At 51.8% G+C, this 27432-nt stretch overlaps 1 protein-coding gene across 3 annotated transcripts in view; it reads left to right on the plus strand.

The window, feature by feature from the left end:
- The window catches only part of Abcc1 (ATP binding cassette subfamily C member 1), a 113139-nt gene that overhangs the window by 65419 nt on the left and 20288 nt on the right, over nt 1–27432 (plus strand). For all 3 annotated transcript variants that reach the window (XM_040733399.1, XM_040733400.1, XM_040733402.1), the window contains exons 11-19: nt 1005–1097; nt 2638–2841; nt 8939–9085; nt 10262–10349; nt 11668–11746; nt 12819–12945; nt 14661–14837; nt 19934–20101; nt 22350–22533. In XM_040733399.1, the coding sequence (XP_040589333.1) occupies nt 1005–1097; nt 2638–2841; nt 8939–9085; nt 10262–10349; nt 11668–11746; nt 12819–12945; nt 14661–14837; nt 19934–20101; nt 22350–22533 (1267 nt within the window). The remainder of the gene's footprint in view (nt 1–1004; nt 1098–2637; nt 2842–8938; nt 9086–10261; nt 10350–11667; nt 11747–12818; nt 12946–14660; nt 14838–19933; nt 20102–22349; nt 22534–27432) is intronic.

Raw genomic sequence — 27432 nt, forward strand, 5'->3', positions numbered from 1 at the left:
ACCTAAGTATATTGGCCAAGAGCTCTTCATTGTAAGGAATAGAAATCCTCCGCTTTAGCCCGAGCAGACAAAAGGGATTATGGGGAGGAGTGCTCATACCTAAACAATCTAGTGATCCTCAGGGATGAATGGGTTCAGGAGAACTTCCATGTTTAGAGGACTCGGTTTCTCTCTTATTATTCCTTGGCCCTGTTTTCTTTAATTGGCTTCACTCGTCACGGCCTTGCGTCATCTTTACAGATGGTAATACAGGAGGAGAACAGATGACACTCATCACCTCCGTGGGTCTCTCCTGGGGCACTGTGATTAACCCGCTCTGTGCTCTTCCCCTCCCTAAACCAATGGCTATGGCCTGGGAGGGAGAAGTCCTGAGTCACAGGTCCTCTCCACTGCAAAAAGACGTGATAGGCTTTCCGGTAGACGATGAGTAGATGCAAGGCTGACAAGATAGTGAGTCTGGAGGCTCCCAGAGCAGCCTATGCCCTGTCCATTCCCCCCAGGAATTCTCCCTCCCTCCCTCCCTCCCTCCCTCCCTCCCTCCCTCCCTCCCTCCCTCTCTCTCTCTCTCTCTCTCTCTCTCTCTCGCGCTCTCTCTCTCTCTTCCTTCCTCCCTTTCCTTTTCTGCCTCTCTCCGTCTCTCCCTCTCCCCTTCCTCCCCCCGCCCCAGTACTGAGGATGAAACTTGGGGCCCCATTGCATGCTAGACTTTACCACTGAGCTCCTTCTACAGCCGATTGATGAGTCTTAACCCGTTCTTGGTGGGTCACCTCCCCGTGCAGGCATGTGTGCACGTGTGAGTGTGGACACACAGTGACTTGAGTGTCACAGCTCTAGGGGCAGTGGGACCCGGAAGACTGGTCTCATGCGATAGCAACTTTACTCAGAGACCCTGAGGGTTAAGAAAGGCGGGATCCGCCTGGAGTGTGTAGTCCTCGTTGAATGATGTGAGCACCAGGGCTCTCCTCTGTCTGCTGAGTGACTGGTTATCACCTGTCTTTCCTTAGAACCTGGGCCCGTCTGTGCTGGCGGGGGTGGCTGTGATGGTCTTCATGGTGCCCTTCAATGCTGTGATGGCAATGAAGACCAAGACCTACCAGGTAGGACGTCCATCTCCATGACGCTTCACCCTGAGCCCAGCCTGGGTCTTCCCGCTTCCCTGATGGTCAGCTTCATCTGTTATAGGTTCCGTTATACAGGGACGCTGCTTCCCTGAGTGGCCTGGCCTTAAGAGTTTCTGCAAGTTTTACAAAGGGCAGCCGTGGTCAATGTCCCAGAGTTGGTCTGAGCGGGCAGGCAGGCAGACGGGCAGAGAGTCTAACATAGTGACTTGGAGCCCACCTCCCTCCCTCCCTCCCTCCCTCCCTCCCTCCCTCCCTCCCTCCCTCCCTCCGTCCCTCCCTCTCTCCCTCCCTCCTCCCTCCTTCCCTCCTTCCCTCCCTCCCTATCTTGATCTTATTTTGTAACCCAGACTGGCCTCACTGTGTCTCCTCGCCTAAAACTTCAAGGATTACAGACTTTCACCACCATGCCTGGCTTTACCTCTAGAACTTTCCATATACAGTATAAATATATGTATAATTAGGGTTGCTATGATGTACTTTTTTTGTTTTAAAAGTTGTTTGGGAATATAATATAATGATTAAAGATAAAGTAAAAGTTACCTCATAAGAACTGGTGATACTTTTATCCAGTGGACGTTTGAGGTGGTGAGGTTTTGTCATTTGCTCCCATGCCCGATGATCTTCCTGTGTGGACCATGCGGTCTCCACACCCATGTTCTTAATTTCCCATGTTCCTCTGCCCTCCCCCCCCCCTTGTTGTTGGCTGTGTTGTGCTGTCCTTGGCTGCACTGATGGGCTCCGGGTGGGCTGACCTTGGCGGGAGGGTAGCCGTGTAGGCTGACTTGATGGAGCAGGCCAGCCAGCAGATTTTGTCCTGGAATAAGTAGGCTTCCCTGAGTGGCTCCCATCTCTTGTTTTAAGGTCGGGTTGCATATATGGTTCCCTTGTCTGTGACCCAGGCGTGACCATGGCACTGGCCTGGCTGAACATGGCATGGCTGTGTATGAGATGCTTAGAGAACTGTCTGCCAAGGGTGATGTGCCAGGTGGTTTTAAACTATTGTCAGAAGCAGTGCCAGCCAGACCTGGCAGGTTTCCGTATTTTAGTGAGCAGAGAGTGGCTGGAAATCAGTTCTGAGAAAAAGAAAATCAGGTACGTGTGACTCTTGTCAGTCCAGCATTTGGGAAGCTTGAGGCAGGAGGACTGGGGGCGCTCAAGGCCAGCAGGGCTATGGAGTAAGACCCTATAAAAAAGAGAGAGCCAGAGAAGGGAAGGACCAGGAGGGAGGCAGAAAGGGATAAGTTATCTCTTCCACCTTGGGTCAGCACATAAGGTGGCATCCTCCGCTCTCTGACTCCCGGGGGCCTTGTCTTGCTTCCTCTGTTCCTCAGCTCTGAGTTGGTCTCTCTGTGGAATCCAACCCCAACCGAAGAATTCTCAGCTTTTGTAACGAGTCTTTTGCCATGGCCTGGGTGCAGACGCTATGGTGGGTGGAGTCCAGCTTTCCCAGCCTCTGGGCGGAGGCGTGTTTAATTATAGGCGTCCCCGGGTCCCAGCCGCCACTCTTCCCCCACAGGTGGCACACATGGAGAGCAAAGACAGCAGAATCAAGCTGATGAACGAGATCCTCAATGGGATCAAAGTGCTCAAGCTGTACGCCTGGGAGCTGGCCTTCCAGGACAAGGTCATGGACATCCGCAAGGAGGAGCTGAAGGTGCTGAAGAAGTCCGCGTACCTGGCCGCTGTGGGCACGTTCACCTGGGTCTGCACACCCTTCCTGGTGAGTGGGGCAGTCCTTTTTCTGCATGAGAGATGTTTGTTATGTCTTCTGTGTTTTAACCTAAAATTTGTAAACATTTGAAAATCAAGTGTATGTATTTGTGTGTGGGTGTGCGCTCGAGGGGTGGGGGAGTGCTGTGGTCAGAGGTCAGCTAGGGTTCTCCCTCCCACCTTGTGGGCTCCAGGCACTGAACTAAGCTTGTTAGGGTCGGCGGCTACTGCCCTTGAGCCGACACCTAAATGTTTTTCTTCTCTCTCTCTCTCTCTCTCTCTCTCTCTCTCTCTCTCTCTCTCTCTCTCTCTCTCTCTCTCTCTCTCTCTCTCTCTCTCTCTCTCTGTCTCTGTCTCTCTCTCTGTCTCTGTCTCTCTCTCTCTCTCTCTCTAGGCCAGCCTGACCTTGATCCACCTGCGTCTGCCTCCTGAGTGTTGGGATTAAAGGCTTGCACCACCACCACCCAGCCACCTAAATGTTTTTCAAAGGCTGCTAGTTCAGGGCCGGGGTCCTGCCTGAGTGTTGGGATTAAAGGCTTGCACCACCACCACCCAGCCACCTAAATGTTTTTCAAAGGCTGCTAGTTCAGGGCCGGGGTCCAGCTCAGTGGAATAGCATTTGCTTAGGTATGACATCCTGGGTTCCATCACCATCACTACAAAGCTAACCAGACAACAAGAGATTGCCATTTGAGCAAGGCCTTCCCATCACTCCTCTCCAAGGCTACGATACCCTCAGCCTGTTTTATTTGCAATGTTTGGCAGCCTCACACGGCAGCCTCACACGGCAGTCCAGTAGCTGTTAGAGAGCGGAAGCCTGTGCTGCCAGCTTCCTGCCTTGCAAGAATGAGTTCCTGTGCTTGTTCTCCAGCACCTTATGCTCAGCAGCAGAGCCGGAAGAGGTGGGGAGGCAGAGACAGGCAGATTCTGGGCTCCCTGGCCAGCCAAGCTCGCCTACTTGTTGAGTTAAGGCCAATGACAGCCTATCTCAGGTGGACGGTGCCTAATGATTGGCAGCCAAGCTGGATGGTGGTGGTGCACACCTTTAATCCCAGCATTCGGGAGGCCAAGGCAGGCGGATCTCTGAGTTCAAGGGCAGCCTGGTCTACAGAGTGAGTTCCAGGACAGCTAGGGCTGTTGAACAGAGAAACTCTGTTATGGAAAAAAAACAAAAAACAAAAAAACAAAAAACACCCAAAAAACAAAACCAACCAAGCAACCAAATAGAATGGCTACTGAAGTTATCCTTTGGCCTGTACATGCACTCACATACGTATACACACACGCACATACACGCCTCTACATGTACTTACATACGTATACATGCACTCACATGCCTCCACGCACACACATGCCTCTACATGCACTCACACATACACACACGCACACACACGCCTCTACATGCACTCACATACGTATACACACACTCACGCACACGCTTCTACATGCACTCACATACGCATACACACACGCACACACACGCCTCTACATGCACTCACGTATACACACACGCGCACCCACACGTCTCTACATGCACTCACATATGTATACACGCACGCTTCTATATGCACTCACATATACACACACATGCACACGCCTCTACATGTACTTACATACATATACGCATGCACACACATACCTCTACATGCACTCACATACATACACACACATGCCTCTACATGCACTCACACACACACACACACGCATGCACACAAACATGTTCAAACACACACAGTGTTATCTGAACTAAACTGCGTACCTGGTTGCCATAGCGGGTAGATGCCAGGGGACCAGTCTTCTCGTTACTAACTGATTGCAAGCTGTGGCTTATCAGTGACCTAAGACCTGTGTCCAGTGGCACTGCCAGACACATTCTAAAATTACAGTTTTTTAGATAAATTTTTATCTAAAAACAATCTTATTTTACACACCAATCCTAGTTCCTTCTCTCTTCCGTCCTCCCATGTCCCCCACCAACCCCACATCCTATTCCCCATCCAGTCCCCAGGGAGAGTGAGACCTCCCATGGGGGATCATCAATGTCTGTCGCATCATTTGGGACAGGACGGGGGGGGGAGCAGCATGCATCCACGCTTTAGAACTTCCTATATGATCTGGTGGCTCCCATGAACAACAGTTGTTAGCCTTGGACCCTCTGAGGAACAGGGACAAGGTGTTGTCCACAGATGCTCTCCTAGACAGAGCTGACATTCCAGACATTTTACATGGCACTGAACCAGACCCCATGAACATGGATGTCAGTTAGGAGGCCCGGGCAGTCTATGGGGCCTCTGAGTGGGCTTTGGGAGCCCTTTCCTATGGAGGGATGCTCTCTCAGCCTAGATCTGTATGCTGTCCCCCACATCTCCGCTGGGACAGCTCCTTTGTTCCAGATAGACTGCTCTGTGGGTTTTCAGAGAGCAGTGTCTAAGGTTACAGGCATTTAAAAATGCCTTTGCATTTAAGAATGCCTCTGCAGGAGCTGGAGAGATACGCAGTCAGTGAACAGTCGTGCTCTTCCAGAGGACTGAGTTGGGTTCCTAGCACCCAAGGTGGGCTGCTCACCACTGCCTGGAGCTCCAGTCCCAGGGTATCTGATGTCTTCTTCTAGCCTCAAGTGGACACACACACGTGGTGCATACACAGAGAGAAACACACAGATAGATAAACAGGAGATACATCTTTGAGATCGTGTTATGTATTCTAGTAGGATTGTACTATACATAGCCTGGCATGCTCAAGTCCCTGGGTTTGATTTTCAGCTCTGAAAAAAAAGAGTGTCTTCTGACATGGACCAGTCACCCTGCCGGCTGGGTTCCTGCCTCTCTTGGTCTGCTGCATTTCACTCCTTTTCCTTTCACACAGCAATCGGGGGCACTGTACAAGCCTTCGTTGTTGAGAGTCAGGTGTGTGGCTAGTGGGGGTTCTTGACAAGGTCTGCCTGAACTGTGCTTCCCTCAGAGTGAGGTGGGCCTGGAACGCTTTCTTTTCTTTTCTTTTTTTTTTTCCTTTTTTGGATATCCCTTGTGTCTTAGTTAGGTTTCCTGTTGCTGTGAAAAGACACACGACCATGGCAACTCTTATAAAGCAAGCGTTTAATTGGGGATGGCTCGCTTACAGCTTCAGTCCAGATCATCATGACAGGGAGCATGGCAGCTTGAAGGCAGATGTGGTGCTGGAGCAGAGAGTGCTAGCTACATCTCACAGGCAACAGGAAGTCCAACCGAAACACTGGGCGTATCCCGAGCATAGGAAACCTCAAGGCCCGCCCCCACAGGGACACACCTCCTCCATCAAGGCCATACCCACTCCAACAGAGCCACACCTCCTAATGCCCCTCTCTGAGATTATGGGGGCCAAATACATTCAAACTACCACATTCCACTCCCTGGCCCCCATCAGCTTGTAACAATATAATGAAAAAATGCCTTTAGTTCAACTTCAAAAGGCCCCATAGTTAGCAGTCACAAACCTGTGTCAAAGTCCTAAGTCTCTTCTGAGACACAATCTCTTAATTGTAATCCCCCTGTAAAAAATCAAAATCAAAGGGCAGATCACAATCTTCCAGCATATTATAGCACAGGATGTCACCATTCCGGAACAGGGAAGGGAAGAAATGCTGGACAGAAGCAAGGACTGAAAACCAGCTGCGCAAGCTCCAAACTCTGCATCTCCATGTCTGGTGTTGAAACACTCTTCTGATCTCCAACGCCTTTCAGCTCTGTTGACTGCAGCCTTGGCAGAACCTGCAGCGTCTAGGCTGTGACTGAAAATGCTAGCCTTCAGAGGCCATCTTCCCCTGTCTCCGTTCTAAAGCCAGAAAGTACTAGAGAGAAGGATTCTGGGCCTCCAAACTAGACCCTTGGTTTCTGGCTGAGTTTGGTATATGTTCCCTTTTTAATTGCTGTGATAAAAACCACTGACAAAGGCAACTTGATGGAGGAGGGCTTAGCTATGTCTGTCTCCAGAGCACGGGGCCTTGGCATAGGCTGTCTATCTGTGTGTAGGTGGACGGATGAGTAACTGAAAGAGTGTGTGTGCGCGCGCCCGTGCGTGCGTGTGGTACGCTTGCCGTGGGGGCATGTGCAGATGTCAGAGGACTACCTGTGCAAGTAGCTTCTGTCCTTCCACCGTGTCTCCCAGAGAGCTCTCTCCGTGACCCCTTTAAGTTGTTTCATATTGGGTATGTGCCCACGTTAGCATACAGCTTCACCTAGTAGGAGACCGTGTGCTTGTTATAGTTACCCCAGTCCCTTATTCTCAGTAATTCTGGTAATCGTAGTTGACTTCCTTCTTCTGCGGAGTTGCCTATTGGGAGCATTCTGTGTGAACAGAGTGGAAAACGAGGTGACTTCCCATTTCTGTCGCCCAGGGTGACAGTGTTTAGTCTTTTTCATGTAAGCATTCTTAGCCGGGAGGTGGTGGCACACGCCTTTAATCCCAGCACTCAGGAGGCAGAGGCAGGCGGATCTCTGTGAGTTCCAGGCCAGCCTGGTCTACAGAGCGATTTCCAGGACAGCCAGGGCTACACAGAGAAACCCCATCTTGAAAAACAAAACAAAGACATTCTTTTTAATGGCTGAGTAACATCCTAACGTCTGGTCTCTTTTCAGAGGCTTTTGAGCAAAGACATTTGCGTGAGGGAGCGGGGTGGGAAGAGGTTGATGGATTGGCTCTAATTACTGCTAATTACTGCCCACATAATAGTGTCTGGTCCATTTGGAAAAGCTAGAGCAAAAAAAAATATGTTTTCACTGCAGTGGAGGGAGAAATGCTTGAGGGATGGTACGTGACCTGAGTCTGTGTGTCAAGTGTCACACGACACCTCATTATCATGTACAATTTTTAAAATTTTATGTCTATTTTATGTACATTGGAGTTTCGCCTGCATGTATGTCTGTGCGAGGGTGTCAGATCTTGAAGTTACAGACAGTTGTTAGCTGGTGTGGGTGCAGGGAATTGAACCCAGGTCCTCTGAAAGAACAGTCAGTACTCTTTAACCACTGAGCCATCTCCAGCCCCTCTGTGCAGTTTTTAATATGTGAGTGTAAAAAATAAATTTTAACCAGACACGTAGACACCTTTAATCCCAGCTCTCAGGGGTCAGAGGTATATGCGTCTCTGAATATGAGGCTAGCCTGGCGTATATAGTGAGTTCCTGCACAGCTAGGACTACGTAGTAGGAACCTGTCTCAAAACCATAAAAAAATGAAATAAGGTTAAAACACATCTCATGTATCTCCAAAAGTTTAAAACGTAACCTGTGAGGCTTGTAACATCCAGGGCACTGGGGGGGGGGGGCACTACCATCTGGGGCCACCACACGCAGAGTATTGGTGGTCTTCCGAGGACTGCCTCCCACAGAGCCTCGGTAGTTCTCCCTGGGTCTGCTGGCAGGCCGGGGAGGAAATAGGTCTCTTTGCCGGTTTCTAGGAGGATGGAGTCCTTGGCAGCATGGCCAGACGGGGCCTGGCCAAGAGTGTGCAGTGGGGTAAACAGCTTCCCGGGTGACCCTATAGGATTTGCGCCCAGCACCTGGCCTGAATGTCCTTACAGATGTGTTAGCTCTGTTGTCAAACATGGGAAGCCAAACCACCTGAGGAATAGAGCCCACGCTGGGCCACACAACTGACATGCTCTGGGTGAATAGGGTCTTATTAAAATGGCTTTTGTTTTGTTTTTGAGACTGGGTCTGTTATAACCCAGACTGGCCTTGAACTCCCTCTGTAGCCAGGGGTGACTATACATTTTTCTGGTCCTCCTGGCTCCTCCTCTCCGGTGTTGGGATTGGAGATAAGCACCACCCAACCTGACTCGTGCAGTGCTAGGCTGAGCTCAGGGCTCCACACATGACGGGAGAGCCCTCTGTCAGCCGAGCTGTGTTTTTGTGCCGTTGTGAGTGGCCAAGAGCACCTACCGGACCGCCCATCTTTCTGGCTCATTCTCGCTGATGCAGGAAGATTCCTCTGCACCTGCCCCTTCCTTCCCACCCCTTTGAGCCCTTTCCATTTTAAGCCCTGTGGAGAGGTCTGGCCTGCCTGAAGCCCCTTCCTCCTGTGGGTGGTGTAGCTGTGGCTCCCCCGTTCAGTACTTTGCCGTGTTCGCAGGTGGCCCTGTCAACCTTTGCTGTCTATGTGACCGTGGATGAGAACAACGTTCTAGATGCAAAGAAAGCCTTTGTGTCCCTAGCCCTGTTCAACATCTTACGCTTCCCACTCAACATCCTGCCCATGGTCATCAGCAGCGTCGTGCAGGTGTGTGGGGGGCAGAGGGGTCCTGGAGGGTAACACGGGGGCTCTCGGGATCGCCCGTGGTCATCAGCAGCACCGTGCAGGTGCGTGGGGGGCAGAGGGGTCCTGGAGGGTAACACGGGGTCTCTCAGGATCCCCTGTGGTCACCAACAGTGTCGTGCAGGTATGTGGGGGGCAGAGGGGTCCTGCAGGGTAACACAGGGGCTCTCAGGATCCCCTTGGTCATCAGCAGCACCGAGCAGGTGTGTGGGGGGCAGAGGGGTCCTGAGGATAACACAGGGGCTCTCGGGATCCCCCGTGGTGGTCAGCAGCATTGTGCAGGTGTGTGGGGGACAGGGAGCCAGGAGGGGGATGCGGGCTCCTCAGAGTCATTCGGACCCTGACTGTCCCACTGATTTACTCTCCCTGACAACACTTTTCCAATGCTCACGCTCCAGTGTCCTGGAGGACCCAGGGGGGCCTTGTGCGTGAATCCCCTTGCTGATCCCAGCATGGCTTCTGTCTCAGCAGCAAGGAGTCATTTGATTCTATTCTGCGAAACACACATTTTCCTTCTGGGCACAGAATGCCTTGATCTGTAGCCTTGAACTCAACTCTAGCCCAGGCTGCCTTAGAATTCTTGTTCTTTCTACCTTGGCCTTAGAAGTATAAGAGGTATGGACTTTACCTCAAGAATTCTCTTTTAATTTTAAAGAATCTTTTTATAATATTCTACGTTCCTCCGGCCTCTCTCACAGCTGGTGTTTTTAAAACAAAACAAACAAATACAACAACAACAAAAACCCAAAACCGTGGGTCTTGGCCTGCTTCTTCAATTTCATATTCTGCTGATGGGTCCTGATCCACTCTTTGAAAACTCTGAGCACACCCACTCCCCCTTCCTGTTTCCGTCTACGCCCCTGCTCTCATTCTTTCTGCACGGAGGGATTTTCAAGCAAACCCAGACCCTTTGCCCATACGAACTGCGGCCTGCGTTGTCTCTCTATCATCCGGACCCAGAGCCCAGTGCTTGGTTGGAGTTAAACTCAGTCTGCTGCTCTAGAGACGCTGCCTTCCAAAGCCCCATTGCACGCGGCAGCGCGCCCTTCATGCATTGACGTGCGTGCGCGGGCACCAGGCGCAGGGTGGCAGGTGGTCCACATGGTGTCAGGGCGACACACCCTGTGCTTGCTTCTCCAGGCCAGCGTCTCCCTCAAGCGTCTCCGGATCTTTCTGTCTCATGAGGAGCTGGAGCCAGACAGCATTGAGCGCTGGTCGATCAAGGATGGTGGGTACCTTCCTTTCCTCTGCCCACTCTGGCTCCTTGTCCTGGCCCCTGCAGGACCTGACTGTGCCCAGCTGGCCCACAAGAGCCAGGAGCGCCTATTACCTTTTCCCTGCCCTCCTCGGTGTGTGTGAGAGCTCCGGGCTCGTTAGCCCAGTTGCTGGTTCTGTACTGGTTTTGCCTGTGTCTGTGCACTCAGAGCTGCGTTTTCCTCGTCAGGACGTTCCACTGGATGTTTTAATTGATTGATTAGTCAATTTATTGCTGGGGATAAACACAGGACTTCACACAGACCCACAGCCTCAGTCTGCTGTTCACTTTCTGAGACAGGATTGAAGTTGTCCCAAGCTGGCCAGCTGAATAGCTGGGTACAGGACAGTGCCCCTAGGCCCAGCCAGTGTCCTGTGTTTTTTTGTTATCACTGGCTTTATTTCATAGACTAGTTGATCCTCCTGGCTGACCCCTGAACTGACATCTTACTTTTCAGTCTCTAGTCCCTTTGCAGTCATTGCTGATGGCTCCAGCAGTGTGTGTGTGTGTGTGTGCGTGCGTGCGTGCGTGCGTGTGTGTGTGTGTGTATGTGTGTTTAGTTTGAACATGCAGTTTGCTGGTGCACTAGGAGCAGCACGCCCTGCTTCCTCTGCCGTGAGGCCGCGGCGCCTCCTGCTTTGCCCTCCTCTTGGGGAGCCGAAGTTAGTTTCGTTTAACCAGCCGCCTCCTCTTCCTGTGCGTTTCTGGTCTACAGCACTTACCCTGGAAGTGTTCCTGGTAGCCTTAAAGGCGGCTGCTAATTAAGGGACTTAAAAAAAATTAGAGACAGAAGCTAAAGGAAACCGAGGAGACAGTGATGGAGCAGAGCGGGACCCTCAGGAATGTGGACCTTGCGGTGTGGGCATTGGACGAGCTCCTCCCCACCTTCCTGCAGCTCCCCTGTTCCCTCGCTGGCTCCCAGTAGACTCTTTCTTTCAGTTGTCACTGAAGTCTAGAAAGGTCGCCCTGCTGGGGGGTGGGCAGGGCGGAGTGGCTAAGGGAGGGGAGCAGAAAGGGAAGCCGCCTTAGGAGCTGAGAGTTGAGGGGTAAAGGCCCCAGCTTCAAACTAGACGGCAGCCTAGGACCTGGAGCGCGTTGATTGGTGTGGGAGAGGTTTACACCAGAGCACGACTCTTTCAACTCAGTTCGTGGTCAGCACTCGCAGCCAGAGGTCGTGGAGGGTGTCCCCCAGCACCGAGTAACCAGGGAGGCAGGGGACCAGAGCAGGCCTTCTGCATGCGTGCCCGTTGTCATGCGTGACTCCTAACACATTGCCTCTGATGTTTTCCAGGTGCGGGGATGAGTAACAGCATCACTGTGAAGAACGCATCATTCACGTGGGCTAGGGATGAACCTCCCACGCTAAACGGGTAAGCCTGGGAGACAGACAGGCTGGCACTGGGGCTCTGCGATCCCGACGTTTACCCATCTGAAGAAAAGGTCCAATCACAACTGCTCGGGCTGTTGTGAGGAGCAGCTCAGAAGGTGTTTGGTACAGACATCCCTTCTGATTGTGACAGAAAGCCATGCTTCTGGGCCATAAGGGGAGTTTGGGGTTTGGGGAAGTGAGAACACGTTTGTTAACAGACCGTGTCAAAGCTGCGTGTGATTGTGTTCACCCGAAGTCTCAGCACTTGTGGGGAGAGGCAGGAGGACCAGGAGTGGAGGGTCAACCTTGTTTACATAGCCACCTATGTGAGACCTTCCCTCAGGGGCGGGGTGGGGGCCGTTCTGGGGAGGTGACTCAGTCACTAATGTGCTTGCTGGGCTACACGAGGACCTGAGTTCCATCAACAGAATCCATGTTAAAAGAGAACAGCATCCGCTGAGTGTGGCAGTGTGTGCCTGGGGTCCCAGCCTGGGGAGGCAGAGACAGGAGGCCCAGGAGCTTCCAGGGCCACCATCCCAGTGTCCTTGAGAAGCTCCGGGTCGGGAGAGACCCTGTGTCAAAAAAGAAACAAGGCGGACAGAGCCTGAGGAACACATTGGCCACCACACGTCCACACGTTGTGGACACGCGTGCACACACAGACGTAAGGACCGTTCAGAGTTAATGAGGTCTTTCTGGGACTCAGCTCTGGTCTCTTCACACAGCCCTTCGTTCTGGGCTGACACTCTGGTCTTCTGTCCTGCGGACTTTCTCAGCCAGTCCCAGGTGCCTAAGAATTTGAGTTAACTGAAGGTGGCTGTCGCTGGGGACAGTGTTGTAGACCCGGCAAGACGAATGCCCTCCATCACCTCTCCCGAGCGACGTGTAGCCCTTAGGCTCCGTGCTGGCCAGGCTTCGTGGCGCATTTACTTTGGGTTCCTCAGGCCATGGCCGCCCTTTCCCCACAGCCCGGAGGTCTCCAGGCGCTGAGCAGATCAGCCAGGGTGTGGGCCACCTTCAACAGGGAGGGCCGAGGGCACCGTGCCATTCAGACGCCTTATTATGTCCTGCAGCATCAACTTCTCCATCCCCGAAGGAGCCCTGGTGGCCGTGGTGGGCCAGGTAGGCTGCGGAAAGTCGTCTCTGCTGTCAGCCCTGCTGGCTGAGATGGACAAGGTGGAGGGCCACGTGATTCTCAAGGTAGGGGCCAGGAGGGGGGAGGTGGTGCGGGAGGAGGGCTCGTCCGGGAGCAGCCCCTCTCTCCTTCTGCCACCCCCATTCTCTCTGCTCCCGTGGGAACACAGCCACTCCTTGCTTCGCCCGGCTGTTGGGCTGTCGCGGAGTGTGGCCAGTAAACAGGCGCCCAGCTATGCCGCAGGGGAGAGCACCCGGGCTTCTGCCTTCTGAGCTGGCCTTGTTTCACACGATGGTCTCCATCCCCAGCCCTTTCCCCGGCTGAATAATCCTCCTGTGTGTGCGGCTGGAAAGCAGAAGGGGGGCTATCTGAGGGAGGAAGACGCTAAGGGGGGCACTAGGGTGCCAAAGTACAATGATGTATCTGCCTGAAATGTCAGAACGGGGTGGGGGGGGAGTTGAAAATCCCTGGGTGTGTCCTCGCATCCCCTCAAGGTTCAAGCTGCCCCCCTCCACTCTCTACCCTGTAGTCTGTGTGGGCGGAGCCTTCTGGCTTCTTTCTGTTGGATCTTTCTGGGTCTCGTCCTGTAAACAGAATATCACCAGTGCCGACTGGTGTGGCTGGAGTTATCTCAGAACCGGATGTGCGGAAATGCAGCTTGAATCCTTAGTGCTAGTTGAGTTTTTGACCTGGGCCTGGAGGGGAAGAGTGGGATTAGAGTTGAGGTGCACTATGTTTCACGCTGAGCCAAACTTTGCATGAAGCGGTCTGGGCTGCTGTAAGCGGAAGTCCCTTGGGGCCTTCCTGCATGTCCCTTGTTCCCTCTGAGGCCTGGGCTTGCTGTGTAAGTCAGCTCCATACAGTGTTGCCAGTAGCGTCTGGAGCAGCCAGAGAAAAAAACAAAACAAAACAAAAAAACCAAAACCCATGCTGGCCCATGCCAGACGTGTGTCCCCGAACCTGCCTGTCATCCGAAACCCCTTCTCCTGGGAACTCAAGTCTGGGGATGCAGGCTGATGTCACTGTTTGATTTCAATTCAGATCTTTGCCTCGCTAGTTCAGTGCTCTTTTAGAAGTAAGTGGGCAGTGTCTGGGGCCAGGCAAATACCTGTCGCTTCAAGATGTGTCCTATTGTTTCTTCTAAGTAGTGGACAGGCAACGTGAAAAATGCTGACAAAGGGAAACTGCTTGTCATGTTTAGACATCCATGTTGCGTTCTTTTTCGTAATTCCTGGGTTCCTACCATCCCAGGCAATGATGTTTTGAGTCCAAGATTTATTTGTAGCTGGTGATTTCAGTATATTGAAAACACTAGTTTTTCCCCGTGTCTTGGTAGACGTGGCCTGCGGATGGATTATCTTGTGAGGTTTACAACGGGGATGCCCTGACGTTGGGGCTCATAGACACTGGAATGTCAGAATAGCAACTGAGTCATTTTTCTGAGCTTTTAGATCCAGATTTCTGTTCCCTTTCTTTAGAGTCCTCTGTTACCCCATCACCTTTTTTGATAAAGGTGGGCATGACAGCAGCCCAGTGTGAATGGTTCCTGTCGCCTGTCTTCCTGCCTGCCCTCCTCTCCCACGACTCACCCGTGTCCAGTCAGGCTGGTCTTCCTGCCACTGAAAGAACTGGATTTGTTTCTTCCTCGTCTGTGATGCCCCCTCTGGATCAGTGCTCTCCTGTTCTTGCCTTGCTGTGTGTTTCGGGCAGCCTTGCAGGCAGGTGTACGCTACTGTCTCTTCATCAAGTCTGTCTTTCCTCTCCACCCTCTGCCACGCAGGGCTCTGTGGCCTATGTGCCCCAGCAGGCCTGGATTCAGAACGACTCTCTCCGAGAGAACATCCTGTTTGGGCACCCCCTGAAGGAGCATTACTACAAGGCAGTGTTGGAAGCCTGTGCCCTCCTCCCAGATCTGGAAATCTTGCCCAGTGGGGACCGGACAGAGATTGGTGAGAAGGTGAGTGTGGCATGGGTACAGCATGTAGCTGTCAGCTGCTGCTGTGTAACAAGCAGGCGCACACTTCGTCAGTGCCTTTCACAAAGTGCTGTCCTCCTGCGAGTGAGCTGTCAGGGGCGTGCTGTCTCCAGCCCGTGGCTCCGCTCCTTTGTCAAGCTCTGTGAGTTTGGTGTGGGTCTACACCATCTGGCTCTTGGTGCTGTTGTCTGAGTTGAGGTGTCAGCAGCCAACCAGGTGGGAGCCTCCCGAATGGTGATGCAGAGTCCAAGAGAGTAAAAAAAATAATATGTGCTGGGCTTTTTCCATACAGTCCCGCCCAGAGCATGAGACACTAGAGGAGACTCCCCTTGTCAGTCACACCTCAGACGTGTGTCTGTGAGTAGGATACACACAGCCCTGGGCTAGCTAACACCCCTCCTTCACTCTCCTGCCATGCTAACCTTTTAAGCCTGAAATGTGTGTGCAGCGGCTCGTGGATGGCTGAGGAAAGGGAGGCTGGCTGAGGTTAGGGGGCTCGCCCCATGCATGGCTCAGGGCCACACAGCAAAGAGACAGAGGTTCGTAAGCCCTCTGGTCGTCTGCTCACTGTCACTTTGGAGGAAGGCCGCAGGTCTGCCTCCCAACCCCCTGCAAGCGGCAGGTTGTCTTGTGTGTGTGCTGGGGGCGCAGCCAGTCGCCGTGACGGGGGCCTCGTGGGAGAGCTAAGTCTGTGTGCCCCCAGTCTCCAGCCAAGGACCTGCCTACCAACTTGCCCATTTGATGCAAAATGTCTTTTACTTGGTGTGGGTCTGGGGATCCTTTGGGTTGGCGCTGATAAGTATCGGTAAACTTGTAATCCAAGCAGTTAACCAATTTGGCAGTGAGAGGGCTGTGCCACTCTGTCTCACAGTATACATGGCAAGATTTCCATAACAGAGCACTTGTCAGAAGCACATAACAATACTATGTGACGAAATAAACATTATCAGGACCGTGGGCAGAATTTACACAATCAGTAACAGCATTTTTAAGGGTAGTCCAGTCCCTGGGCAAGAGGTAAGTGACACAGGGGTACAGAAATCCCTCATGGTTGCTTCCTGCTGATAACGGGACAGAGTTGGGGGTCCTCACGGCTGGAATGCAGGGGCAATCTGGGAGGAGCGGGCTGCTTCATTTGTCGTCTTGGCTCTGTGGGATCTTGGGCCAGGGATGTGTAGGCAGTTTTAATTCATTAGAATTAAATCTGCTGGAACAAATATATATTAATGGCAGAACATGAAGTTAAGGGATTTTAGAGAGGAAACTTTTCTTAGGTGTGCATTTGGAATTTTTAAGTGCAAGGTCCTGGCAGATCAGAAAGGGGAGTTCCAATAGAGAGAGAAAGAAAGAGAGAGTGACAGAGACACACACACACACAGAGAGAGAGAGAGAGAGAGAGAGAGAGAGAGAGAGAGAGAGAGAGAGAGAGAGAGAGAGAGATGATCCCTTTAAGGAAATAGGCCAGGCGGGGAATCAAACAGCGGCTTGGTAAGACTTTTCTCAAGTTTGTCTCCACCTGTGGGTGTTGGTGACTTCAAACTGATCTTCTGAAGTTTCTAAGAATCTTCTTTTTTAAATTAAAAAAAAATTTAGGGGAGAGTGTGAGGGCAGTCCCACACTGTCACAAAAGAACCTTCCTAAAGAGACAGACATTCCAGATAAATTAACATTATTATTATTTGTGGTCGTGGTAATGGTGGTGGTATTTTGTCAGAGCCAAATTAATAGTTTATCAGGATTTTATTAATTAATGTTGACATTAAGACCCGTTGTCTTCTCATCCTCAGATCAATAACTCGCATTTACCTATCCCAATAACTCACATTTGACATGTCCTAAGTTTCTTTCTTTCTTCCCAAATCATTCTTCGTATATCCCCATACACTAAGTCTTTACCCCGCATAAGCTTCACTTGTACTCAAACCTTTACAACTTAAACTTACATTTTTATGTCTCAAACTACTTACTCAGTCCCAAAACAACACTCTCAGGCCCCCATGACGCACTTAACCCTTCATATTTTTATGTCTTCGTTATCTTTTCTTTATCTGATTCATCAAGAGCCGTAGGTGATTATTTATTGAGAGCAGCCCATGTAGGGAGAGTTTCTTTAAACAAGGGAGTAGTAAAAAGTTATTTTGAAACTTATCTGGTGAGCTGCCGTCTATTTGGAATTTGATAATAAGGCAAATTATTTTTAAACCCCATAAATGGAAATATTACCTAAATGACTCAGAAGTGTAACTAGAACAAAACCCCGGCCCTAAGTACGAGGCGTGGCACAGTTTTGTCTATAGTGGGAAACTTAAACATTTCAAATGTCAGGGAGCTGAGTAAGGAATTGTTTACATTTCTTAGCATGTCTCATCAGCCTGCATTCCTAGTTATCCTCAATTTAAGTAAATTTATCCTTAACTGTTTATAAGTTAGTTGTCTGTGTAAATCCAGAATTTTAAGTTTTATTTGTTAGATTTAACCTAAAAAATAATAATTTTGAATTGAAGTTCTTTTAGTTTGAAACAAAGGCTTTTAATCATAAACACAATACGTAGGCTGTTAGTATTATAAATCCTTTTATAGTGTATCAGGAAATAAAGTAAGTGTAGTGAAGAAACCAAAAAAAATAAGAGGAAAAGTTTTCAGGGATACATGAGAATTGGGAAGCGCAGAAGTAGGAGATGTGCACATCTGGGCTGCCAGCAAGACTCAGAGAACAGGCAACATAGGCATTCGGAACCAGTCAACAGAGAGGCATACCGTGGCCACAGTATCGCCCGTTCCTTCACGGTAGGAGGGCATTGTTACAAGAAGGCAAGTAGACTTTCAAATGAAACAGCCTGTGGGAGAGAGACTAGGAGACAGGGGAGGAGGCATGGACAGAGAACCTAGGAGGTTGACTACAGGCAGCCAGAAGAAGGGGGGAAAGGCAGAGATACAAAGAGAATCCCCACATCACAGGAAGATGTCTTTCTGGTGAAATGGTCGTGAGAGCCTGTGTGGAGGTTCTAGCAGGGGAGCGAGCGCAGCTACTCGTGTACCCTTGAGAGAAGACTGGGCCTCCTCTATTCGGGGGAGGCCATCTTCATCTGAGCGAGCACGCAGCTTCGGGAGGGACTCGCGTGGAGCGGTGAAGGGGGTAAAGGGGTCTTTATAGGGTTAGTTGGAACTTTCCGATGCGATTTTGTAAACGAGCAAAAAGCTCCCACATCCAGCAAGAGAAAGATGGGGAGAAAGAGATGTTTTTAGAACTTTGAAGGCGGTTGGAGGAAACGTGGGAGACAGCTCATCTTTGGAGTCTGCAGTTAGCTTATGGAGCCTGACCAGCTTGCAGGCAGACAGCCCAGAGTGATGGAAGGGCAGCTTCAAACTGAAACCCAGGCTGCTGCGAGCAGTTTGGGAGTTAACACTTTCCTTTCCAGAAACAGTGTAAGAGACACACTTTTTCTTCCTATTTCTCTATGCCAGAACTGTTTGAAACTTTGCTTGGCTCCTTCTGAGGGAAAGACAAACACAAACATTAGGAAGAGCAGGGAATTAATCTACTCAGCCATGCGTGCCTGGTGCTGGAGACCGAGAGGTCTGCAGAACCCACGAGTGAGAACTGTCCGAGGCTGACCGTTAGAAGCGTGTCTCTCGAGCACTCCCAGAGGTGCATGAGAGGCATTTCCTCACGTGTGGGTAATTTCCTGGCCATCTCTACATTGTCCTCTGTTTCTGGTGCCAAAATAATGCTGACTACTGGGGCCAGCACCCAGTCAGCACCAGGACAATAGAGACCTCAGAGTACTGGGATTTAGGAAAAATCTTATCTGAGGGTTGCTAGACCTTTGTGTCTGAGGGGAAAAATAAAGAAGCATAAACTTTCTCCTGGTAACCTAAGGAAAAAAGGCGCAAGCGCACACCTCCCTGATGGTGACCTTCTCTTTAGGGCAACTTAAATAATCTCTTTCCATACACACGTCCCTCGCCTGCCCAGTTACATATTTCTGTATTCAGTTCCAGTTACAAACCTCTACACAGCCGCAGCTGCACATCCCATTCACGTAGCTCATTCACCACACAGCACTTCAGACAGTTTCTAGGCGTAGCTCCTCTACGTAGCAACAGCTCTACACAGCTCTCTCTCTCTCACTCACTCGCAGATTAATTAATCCTGGTTGCTGCAGCTGATTTTAGGCCACCTAGCAAGAGTCCACCTCAAAGTAAAATATGAAAAAATGGCTAACAGTGTGGCTCAGTGGTAGAACTCTCGTTTACTATGTGCAAAGGCCCCGAGCTCTGTTCCCACACTGCCCAAACCAAATCAAATAAAAAATGCGGGAGATAACTACGGCGGGCCAGCACAGGAAGATACACTGCACAGGAAGACAGTGTATCTGGGCAGGCCCAGGGACTAGCCTCTGCAAAGGAAGGGAGTGGCCGTCTCTACAGGCTTGGGCAGTCTATTCAATAGGTGTCCCATGGCCATCGAGTTGGTCACCTGTTGAGGGGGGTGGGCTGCTGCTGCCCAGGGCTGAATCCTTCCTCCGCGAGCGGAGTACCGTCTGGGTCTCAGCACTCGGGGTACAGCCGGCTTTCCTGTGTGGCTGCATTAGGAATGGTAGCTCAGAGAGAAGCTCACCACAGACCGGGTGCCTACAGCAACAGTAGTGATGTAGGCTGCAGCATAATATAACCTTCCTACAGACGCTTCTGTAGGCTGATGCGTCTGGAGCTGTCATCAGCCGACACCACCTCTTTCTTGTGGCACCAGAGACCAGGCCGAGCCCGTTATGAGTCCGGCGCATGCTCTATAACTGAGCTGCACCCCCCCCCCAGCCCTCCTTTTACGTTTCCCTCAAGACGTTGCCCAGGCTGGTCTTGAACTTGCCATCCTCCTGCCTCAGCCTCTGAGTAGCTGGGCTGAATAGAGCTGTGTCAGTCAGCAGGCCTGTCTGTCTGTTTCCCTTCCCTGAGCACTGGCCGGGGGTCAGGCACCCCACTCAGCAGCTCTCCTGTCCCCTCTCTTGTATGATCATGTGGTCCCTCGGGACTGTTCAGGGATCCCAAGAAACCCACCCTCCTCACTGTCTTCCTAGGGTGTGAACCTGTCTGGGGGCCAGAAGCAGCGCGTGAGCCTGGCCCGAGCTGTGTATTGTAACTCTGACATCTACCTCTTCGATGACCCCCTCTCGGCTGTGGACGCACACGTTGGGAAGCACATCTTTGAGAAGGTGGTTGGTCCCATGGGCCTCCTGAAGAGCAAGGTACTCTCCCAGGCCAGGACTTGAGGGCTGCAGCATGGCTCTGGACAAGTCCTCAATTCTTGGGCTTGGCTTCGTTGTGTGTGTGGTGTGTGTGCGTGCACGTGCATCATGTACATGTCTTAGGGTTTCTGTTGCTGTGACCAAACATCATGGCCAAAAAGCAAGTTGGGGAGGGGAAGGGTTTCTTAGGCTCACACTTGAGCATTGCTTTCATCACTGAAGGAAGTCAGGGCAGGAACTCAAGCAGGACAGGATCCTGGAGGCAGAGGCTGATGCAGAGGCCATGTCTTGCTCAGCCTGCTTTCTTTCTTACTTTTCGTTTTTTGTTCTTTTGATTTTTCAAGATAGGGTTTCTCATTCTCTGTGTAACAGCCCTAGTTATTCTGTAACTTGCTCTGTAGACCAGGCTGGTCTTGAACTAACAGAGATCCACCTGCCTCTGCCTCCCAAGTGCTGGGATTAAAGGCGTGAGCCACCATTGCCTAGCTAAGAATGTCATTCTTAAACATGCTATTACATGAAGAAACCAAAACACGTCGCCCTGAGTGACAGAAATGGAAAGCCATCGCCGGGCCAGCCTGCTTTCTTACAGAACCCAGGACTATACCAGCCCAGGGATGGCCCCACCCAACACGGGCTGAGCCCTCCCCCATTGATCCTAATTGAGAAAATCCTCACAGCTGGATCTCATGGAGGCATCTCCTCACCTGAGGCTCCTTCTCTCTGATGACTCTAACGTGTGTCAGGTTGACGCACAAAGCCAGCCTGTACAGTGTGTACTGGTGTGTGTGCATGCATGCGGGTGGAGGCCCGAAGCCAACCATGGATGTCCTCACTTGGGTACCACGGTCTCTTCCTGAACCTGGAGCTCACCTATTCCAGTGTGTTGCCCCCACAGACCCTCCTGTCTCTGATTCTCCGGTAATGGTACTACGGGGCCTGCCACCATGTCTGACTTCCTCACGTGGATTCTGGGGATCAAATTCGGGTCCTTGTGTGACAAGCACTCTATGAACTGAGCCATGTGGGAGCTCCCCAAGACAGGTATCTTACCGGGTCTTCATAGGGCGAATTCATGGTGCTACCTGAATTCATTGCCTCTCTGGCTAAAGGACCGTTTTCCTCGTGAGACCACCCAGACCTTCAGTAAGTCTGTCATTCCTTCCCATGGCAGCCAAGCAGGGCTGAAGCTCGGGGCAGGGGGCTTGGAGCAGGAAGATGGCTCAGCCAGCCTTAGCCAGAGAGGAAACAGAGACTGTGACCTGGTTTTGTTTTGGGGGGTGGGGGTGATAGAGGAACATACTGGTTCTTCCTAATTATGTGCATAGGAAGGAATGTTGAGGTTTGGAAAAACAGCAAAACCAAAGCAAGTATTCCCACCCTTTCCCTTAGAGGTGGTGTACTGTGTGTGCCTTCTAAAGCATGGAATTGCCACCTGGCTGTTCAAGAAGGGACTATCACCTATTAATAGTCAATACGCATGGATCTGCTCAGCATGGCAAGACAAGCAGGACCGTGCAGCATAGACCATGTTTGGTGGTGGCTTTGAGCTGGAAGGGTAGGGAAAGTTACTGTCTAAAACACAGGCATCAAGAGTCGGGCGTGGTGGAGCGCATCTGCTAGCCCAGAACTGGGGGGGGGGGGGGGGGTGAGGTCAGAAGATTAGAGCAGCCTGGCCTACATAGCAAGAACTTGTCTTGAAAAACGGAGAGCAGAGATGTAGCCCCGTGGTAGCGTGCCTGCCTAGCATGCACAGGCTTTGAATTTAGTTCTTAACCCCGCGAATGCACCGGGCTGTCGGATGCACCGGGCTGTCGGATGCACCGGGCTGTCGGATGCACCGGGCTGTCGATGCACGCTCATGCTCTGCCCTCACTGCTCCTTCACCCACTCTCGGGTGGTGTCTGTCTTAGTTCCCTTCTCAGTAGTCTCCCCAACTCTCTGATGGAGCCAGCCTTCTCTGTGCGCTGCCCCTCCAGTACTGCTTCTAGCCGGAGGCTCATTTTGTCTCCATCCCTGGAGTCCAGGCCAGGTGCTGTTGGCTTTGTCCTGGGAGTGGGGGGGGTGAGTGTGTGTGTGTGAGAGAGAGAGACAGAGACAGACAGACAGAGAGAGAGAGAGCCTTTGGACCTGAGCAATGCCACCAGGTTCCGAGATCTTAGATACTTCTTAATGTTTCTGGTCTCTGTAGGGCTGTGACAGTTTCCTTCTCGGTGCTGATGGGGTCAGGTCTCTGCTTTGCTCATAGACACGGATCCTGGTCACCCATGGCGTCAGCTACCTGCCCCAAGCGGATGTCATCATTGTCATGAGTGGCGGCAAGATATCAGAGATGGGCTCCTACCAGGAGCTGCTAGACCAGGACGGGGCCTTCGCCGAGTTCCTGCGCACCTACGCCAGCGCTGAGCAGGACCCGGCCCCAGAGGACACCAGTAAGGATGACGGGGGGCTTCCAGGAGCCGGTTCTGATAATCACAGCTGCTTAGGGAAGGGTTTGCCCGAGCCCTGGGGGGTGCGTGCAGTTCATGAGAGTATGAGTGACAAGTCCTTTGGGCTTTTGGGGACCAAGCAGTGGATAGAGCTGCTTACCCTTGCAGGTCAGGTAGAAACACAGGGTTGGGTCTTGGCTTTGTTACTCCAAGATTAGTCTCCGTCCTTCCTGCGGGCTTTAAGCTCCTCGGTGGCTAAAATGGGGACAATAATAATTATAGATTTCTGTATCCCAGGGGTGCGGAGTGCCAGTGACAACCATGGTGAGCTCATGGGATGTGGCCTGAGGCAGAGTGTGAGCCCTCGTGGTGGCCATGTTCCTCAGCTTTGACACCTTGAGCTGTGTCTCCGTCCCTAGTGTCCCCAAAGAGCAAAACGCTGGGCCAGCCTGGCACGTGCTGGTGACTGGTGCGGTGTTGGGTGACATCCTAGGTGCTTGAATACGATAGCTGTGCTGTTCCCCTGACACATGACACCACGGACCTGACGGCTGCAGCCACCTATTCTCTGGTTTTAGCCACCCGAGTTTCAGGTGCTGCTTGAATCTGCCCCCCTTCTGCTGCGGGGGGGGGGGGGTTAGGTATCAGGTGCCGGGCTCCAGCAGCCTGGGTCCCTCCGTCAGTGACCAGCAAATGGGGGTCCGTTGTGCATCCTTCTCAGGCAGCCTCCTGTTCCATTAGTTACACAGGCTCTCAGAGGACCCTCTGGCTAGCTGCGTCTTGAGAGCAGTGACCCAGGCCGACAAAGGCGGTGTCAGCTAATGCTTGTTCCGTAGCCCACGGGGCTTGGGTCTGGACACCTGGCTTGGGTTAGGGCTGTTGTAAGGTGTCTGAAACTTGTTTGGTAGTCCCCCAACTAGCTGAAGGCTCTCTGGAACATGCGGTTACCCCGTACACCCCCAAATGGATCTTCCGTAGACGCCCTCAGATGGAACGGCAGGGTCACTCCCATTGTATAGCTTCCCAGGGGTAAAACTCACTCCCACCAGAGCCAGTGAGCGGGGACCCTGCAGTCCCAAGGGTCGGCCCAAGGCCTTGGTGTCACTAAGAAAAATGCTGTTTGCTCTGCACTTGGCCATTTGAGCATTTATGGAGCACCTACTGTGTACAAAGTGTTTAAGCATTCTCAGGCCGTGTCTTAGGGTTTCTGTTGCTGTAACTAAACACCATGACCAAAAAGCGAGGTGGGTAGGGAAGGGTTTATTAGGCTCACACCTCAGCATTGCTGTTCACCACTGAAGGGAGTCAGGACAGGAACTCAAACAAGACAGGATCCTGGAGGCATGAGCTGATACAGAGGCCACGGAGGGGAGCCGCTTACTGACTTGCTCAGCCCACCTAATAGATCCCAGGGATGGCCCCACCCACCACGTTCCGGACACCCCCCCCATGATGGCTAACTGAGAAAATCCTTACAGCTGGTCCTCATCAAGGCATTGCCCCCTCAGCTGAGGCCCCCTCCTCTGATGGCTCCCACAAAACCACCAGTGCAGACCCATACTACACAGCTTCCCCTGAAACAATTCCTGTGTCGGAGCTTTGAGGCTGGGCGTTGGTTGTAGAGTGTGTGGGGGCTGGGCCGTGCTCAGGCCTCGGTTCATGCCTCGCCCTCCGTCTCCCACCTGGCCCTCTTGCCCGGTGCTGGGGTTCCCAGGCAGGCACTGCGTCCCGGCTTCCAGCCAGCCCTCGGCAGAGAGAGCAGTAAGGAGGGGGGTTGGGCACCTGACTGCAGTGTGACCCGCCCTAGGATAACTAGTCCTTCTTGGAGATTCTGTCTCAGACACTGTAACAGTCTGAGGCTGGGGGGTGAGGCCTTCGCTGGGTACTTATAGGGGGCAAACACAGTTCAGGATTGGGGGCAAGATAACGTGAACATCTCTCTCCTAGTGGACCTTAAAATGCAGAGGTAGAAGACAGATGCATGAAGCCTGGATTCAGCATAGGCTCTGGGATCCTCTGAGGAGATGATAGGCATGGGGAGGGGCCAACCCAGAGACTGTCTAGGCATAGGCACAGGCTTCAGGACCAGGCTGCGGTGGACAGGTCAGTTAGGCGAGGGAAGTTGGGGTTAGGAGACAGGAACTGAGGCAGCGTGAAAATAGAGGACCCAGAGACAGTCATGGGCTTCAAGCTGAAGATCAGAAAAGCAAAGCAGCCGGCCACTAGTTCTCACCTCCAGCTCAGGCTGAAAGGGCTGATCCGCCAACTCTTCACCAAGCCTCAGAATGAAATCCCAGACTGCTACGCCTTCCTCAAAGTGGCTGGAGAGTCCTGAGATTTCCAGTCCTCGGTGTGGCTGGAGAATCCTGAGATTTCCTATCCTCGGTGTGGCTGGAGAATCCTGAGATTTCCTGTCCTCAGTGTGGCTGGAGAATCCTGAGATTTCCTATCCTCAGTGTGGCTAAAGAATGGATGGCAACTCTGAGACCTTGACTTAAATATGTCCCATGAGTCCTGGGATTAAAGGGGTGTGACCCCAAGTGCTGAGATCATCTTTGTGGGGGCTGTTTCTCTTTAGGAATGGAGCGATTTCATGTAGCTCAGTGTGGCCTTGAACTAACAGAGATCGGTCCACCTCTTAATCCTGAGTCCTGGGGTTAAAGGTGTGTACCACCACTGCCTGATCGCTATACCTTGTAGCTGACTTTGCTTTCTGAATCCCTACGCACGCTTTAATAAGCCATAAACAATGTGTCACCACAGTGTGGTGCTCACCCAGGAGGGCCATGAAGGAGTAGTTTTGAATTTTATCCTAATTTCTTGGGGAACTCCATTATTCATTCGTCGTTTTAAGTGAATGTGTGTTGTGAAGTTGGGTGTAAATGTGCACACTGTGTGCAGGAGTCCAGAAGAGGGGGTCAGAGCCTCTGGAGCTGGAGCTAGAGACGGTCGTGAGCCGCCATGTGGGTGCTGAGACTCCAACCCTCGCCCTCTGCAAGAGCAGTCAGTGCTCTTAACCACCGAGCACTTGAACCCTTGAATGCCCGAGAAGACGCGTCAGGTCCAAGGACACAGAGTAGCGACAGCAGGGCAGGCCTCATATCTGGTCTCTTACGTAGGGGGGGTGGGGCCCATTTTCAGGTCAACATTAGGGGTCACCAGTGACTTTAAGTGCTTTTTGTTTTTATTTTCCAGTAGGGGAAGGGACAGCTGGAGGTTGACACAGGGTCCCACCATGTAGTCCTGGATGGACTGGAACTTTCTATATAGATTATGTGGACCTAGAACTCACAAAAGATTTCACCTTCTTAGTGCTGGGATTAAAGACGTGTTCCACCCTGCCCGGCATATCATAGTAGTTTTTAATAAATACGTTATTAACATGCCAAGTTACAATACCACCTGTAATCGCAGCACTTGGGAGGCTCAGGCAGGTGGGCCATTGGGAGTCTGAAACAGAAAACCAAAAAACTTTATTGAGCTATAATTCAAATATCAGCCATATGTTCACTGAGTTTGTGCCAGCTAGTGTTTGTTAGTATGATTAACTTCAGAACATTCTTGTCACCCCAGAACTGTTAGCAAGCGTGCACACATGCACACTGCTCTTTTTTTATTATTATTATTTTTTGGCTAGCGCCCCCCAGCCCTTGGTAGCCACTCCCGTATTCCATCTCTGTGGACTGTTCTACTCTGAACTTTCCGTGTTTGCAGTATGTGGTGCTTTCTGGCTTCTTCAAGCCGTATATTCTCAAGTCTTGTCTGCATTGCAGCCATACGTCCCTACATGGCTGCACAGTTCTTCATTGTACTACACTGTGTTATAGACTTGTGGCTTCTTCACGGGCTTGGGGACGGGGTCTGCTTCTGCTTGCTGGCTGAAAGAAAAGCTTCAGTACTAATCCCAGCGGCTGATGGAGGACTCTGAGTTTGGGGTTAGCGTGTGCTGGAGACATACTATCTTTGAGAGGGGAGGAGCTGAGTTGCTTTTTGCTCGTGTGACAGCCTTCGTGTCTGACTGGAATGAGTTCTTTCCACGTGCTCACAAAGGCCTGCCCTAAGTCTGGTCTGTTTGTTCCCAGGCAGACTTGTCCTTACCCCTCAGCTCAAGTGACGGATTGTGGCCATTCTCACAGTTGCTGCCTTTCACTTGAGTAAGGGTTTTCCTGAAGCCCTGTTTGTGAAGGAAGTCTGTCGGCCTCACTCTTCCTGCTCCCTGTGCACACAACACGGAGGACTGTAGTTTCTTCTTCTTTCCTATATTTTAACAAGGGTTCTTCATGTATTTGGTGTATGTGTGTGCATGCATGTGTGGCACTCAGAGGTGACTTGTAGGGGTTCTGACTCGGGTCTTCAGGCGTGACAGCAAGCATTTTTACCCAATGAACTCTCTGGCTGACCCTAGTTTATTTTCTGTACAAGTCACACTTTACTTGACAATAAATGTACCACACGCCCCACCCAGTTCAGCCACCTAGCCTCCTGTCCGATGAGGCGGGGACTTGTCTCACCCAGCCCAGGCAGGAGGATCACAGGTTTGAAGACAGCCTAGGCTCCTGTTTCTTCTCGCCCTGAGAAACCCGGCCATTGCCCTAAGCAGCAGATGCAGAGCTCCTCCTGCAGGGTGGCTGTTTCCCGGAATAATGCAGGTGTGCGTACCTATGCTCGCCTGCCCCCCCCCCATTGTTAAACACCATTGGAGCTTCTGGAGAAGGCAATGGTCGGGGCTCGACCAGCCCAGGTGGGGTGGGGAAGCTGAAGCACACGGAAGGCAGGCCCTCAGCCCGGTCTGTCCTTCACTGGAGCTTCTGGAGAAGAGATGCTGCACCTGGTGGGCGCAAACGGAGCCTCCGCAAAGGCAGGGGCAGGAGGGACGGGGGTGTGCTGTACGTGATTGACCTG

Source organism: Mesocricetus auratus, unplaced genomic scaffold, assembly GCF_017639785.1.
Source record: "Mesocricetus auratus isolate SY011 unplaced genomic scaffold, BCM_Maur_2.0 Super-Scaffold_100031, whole genome shotgun sequence".
In the NCBI taxonomy this organism is placed as follows: domain Eukaryota; kingdom Metazoa; phylum Chordata; class Mammalia; order Rodentia; family Cricetidae; genus Mesocricetus; species Mesocricetus auratus.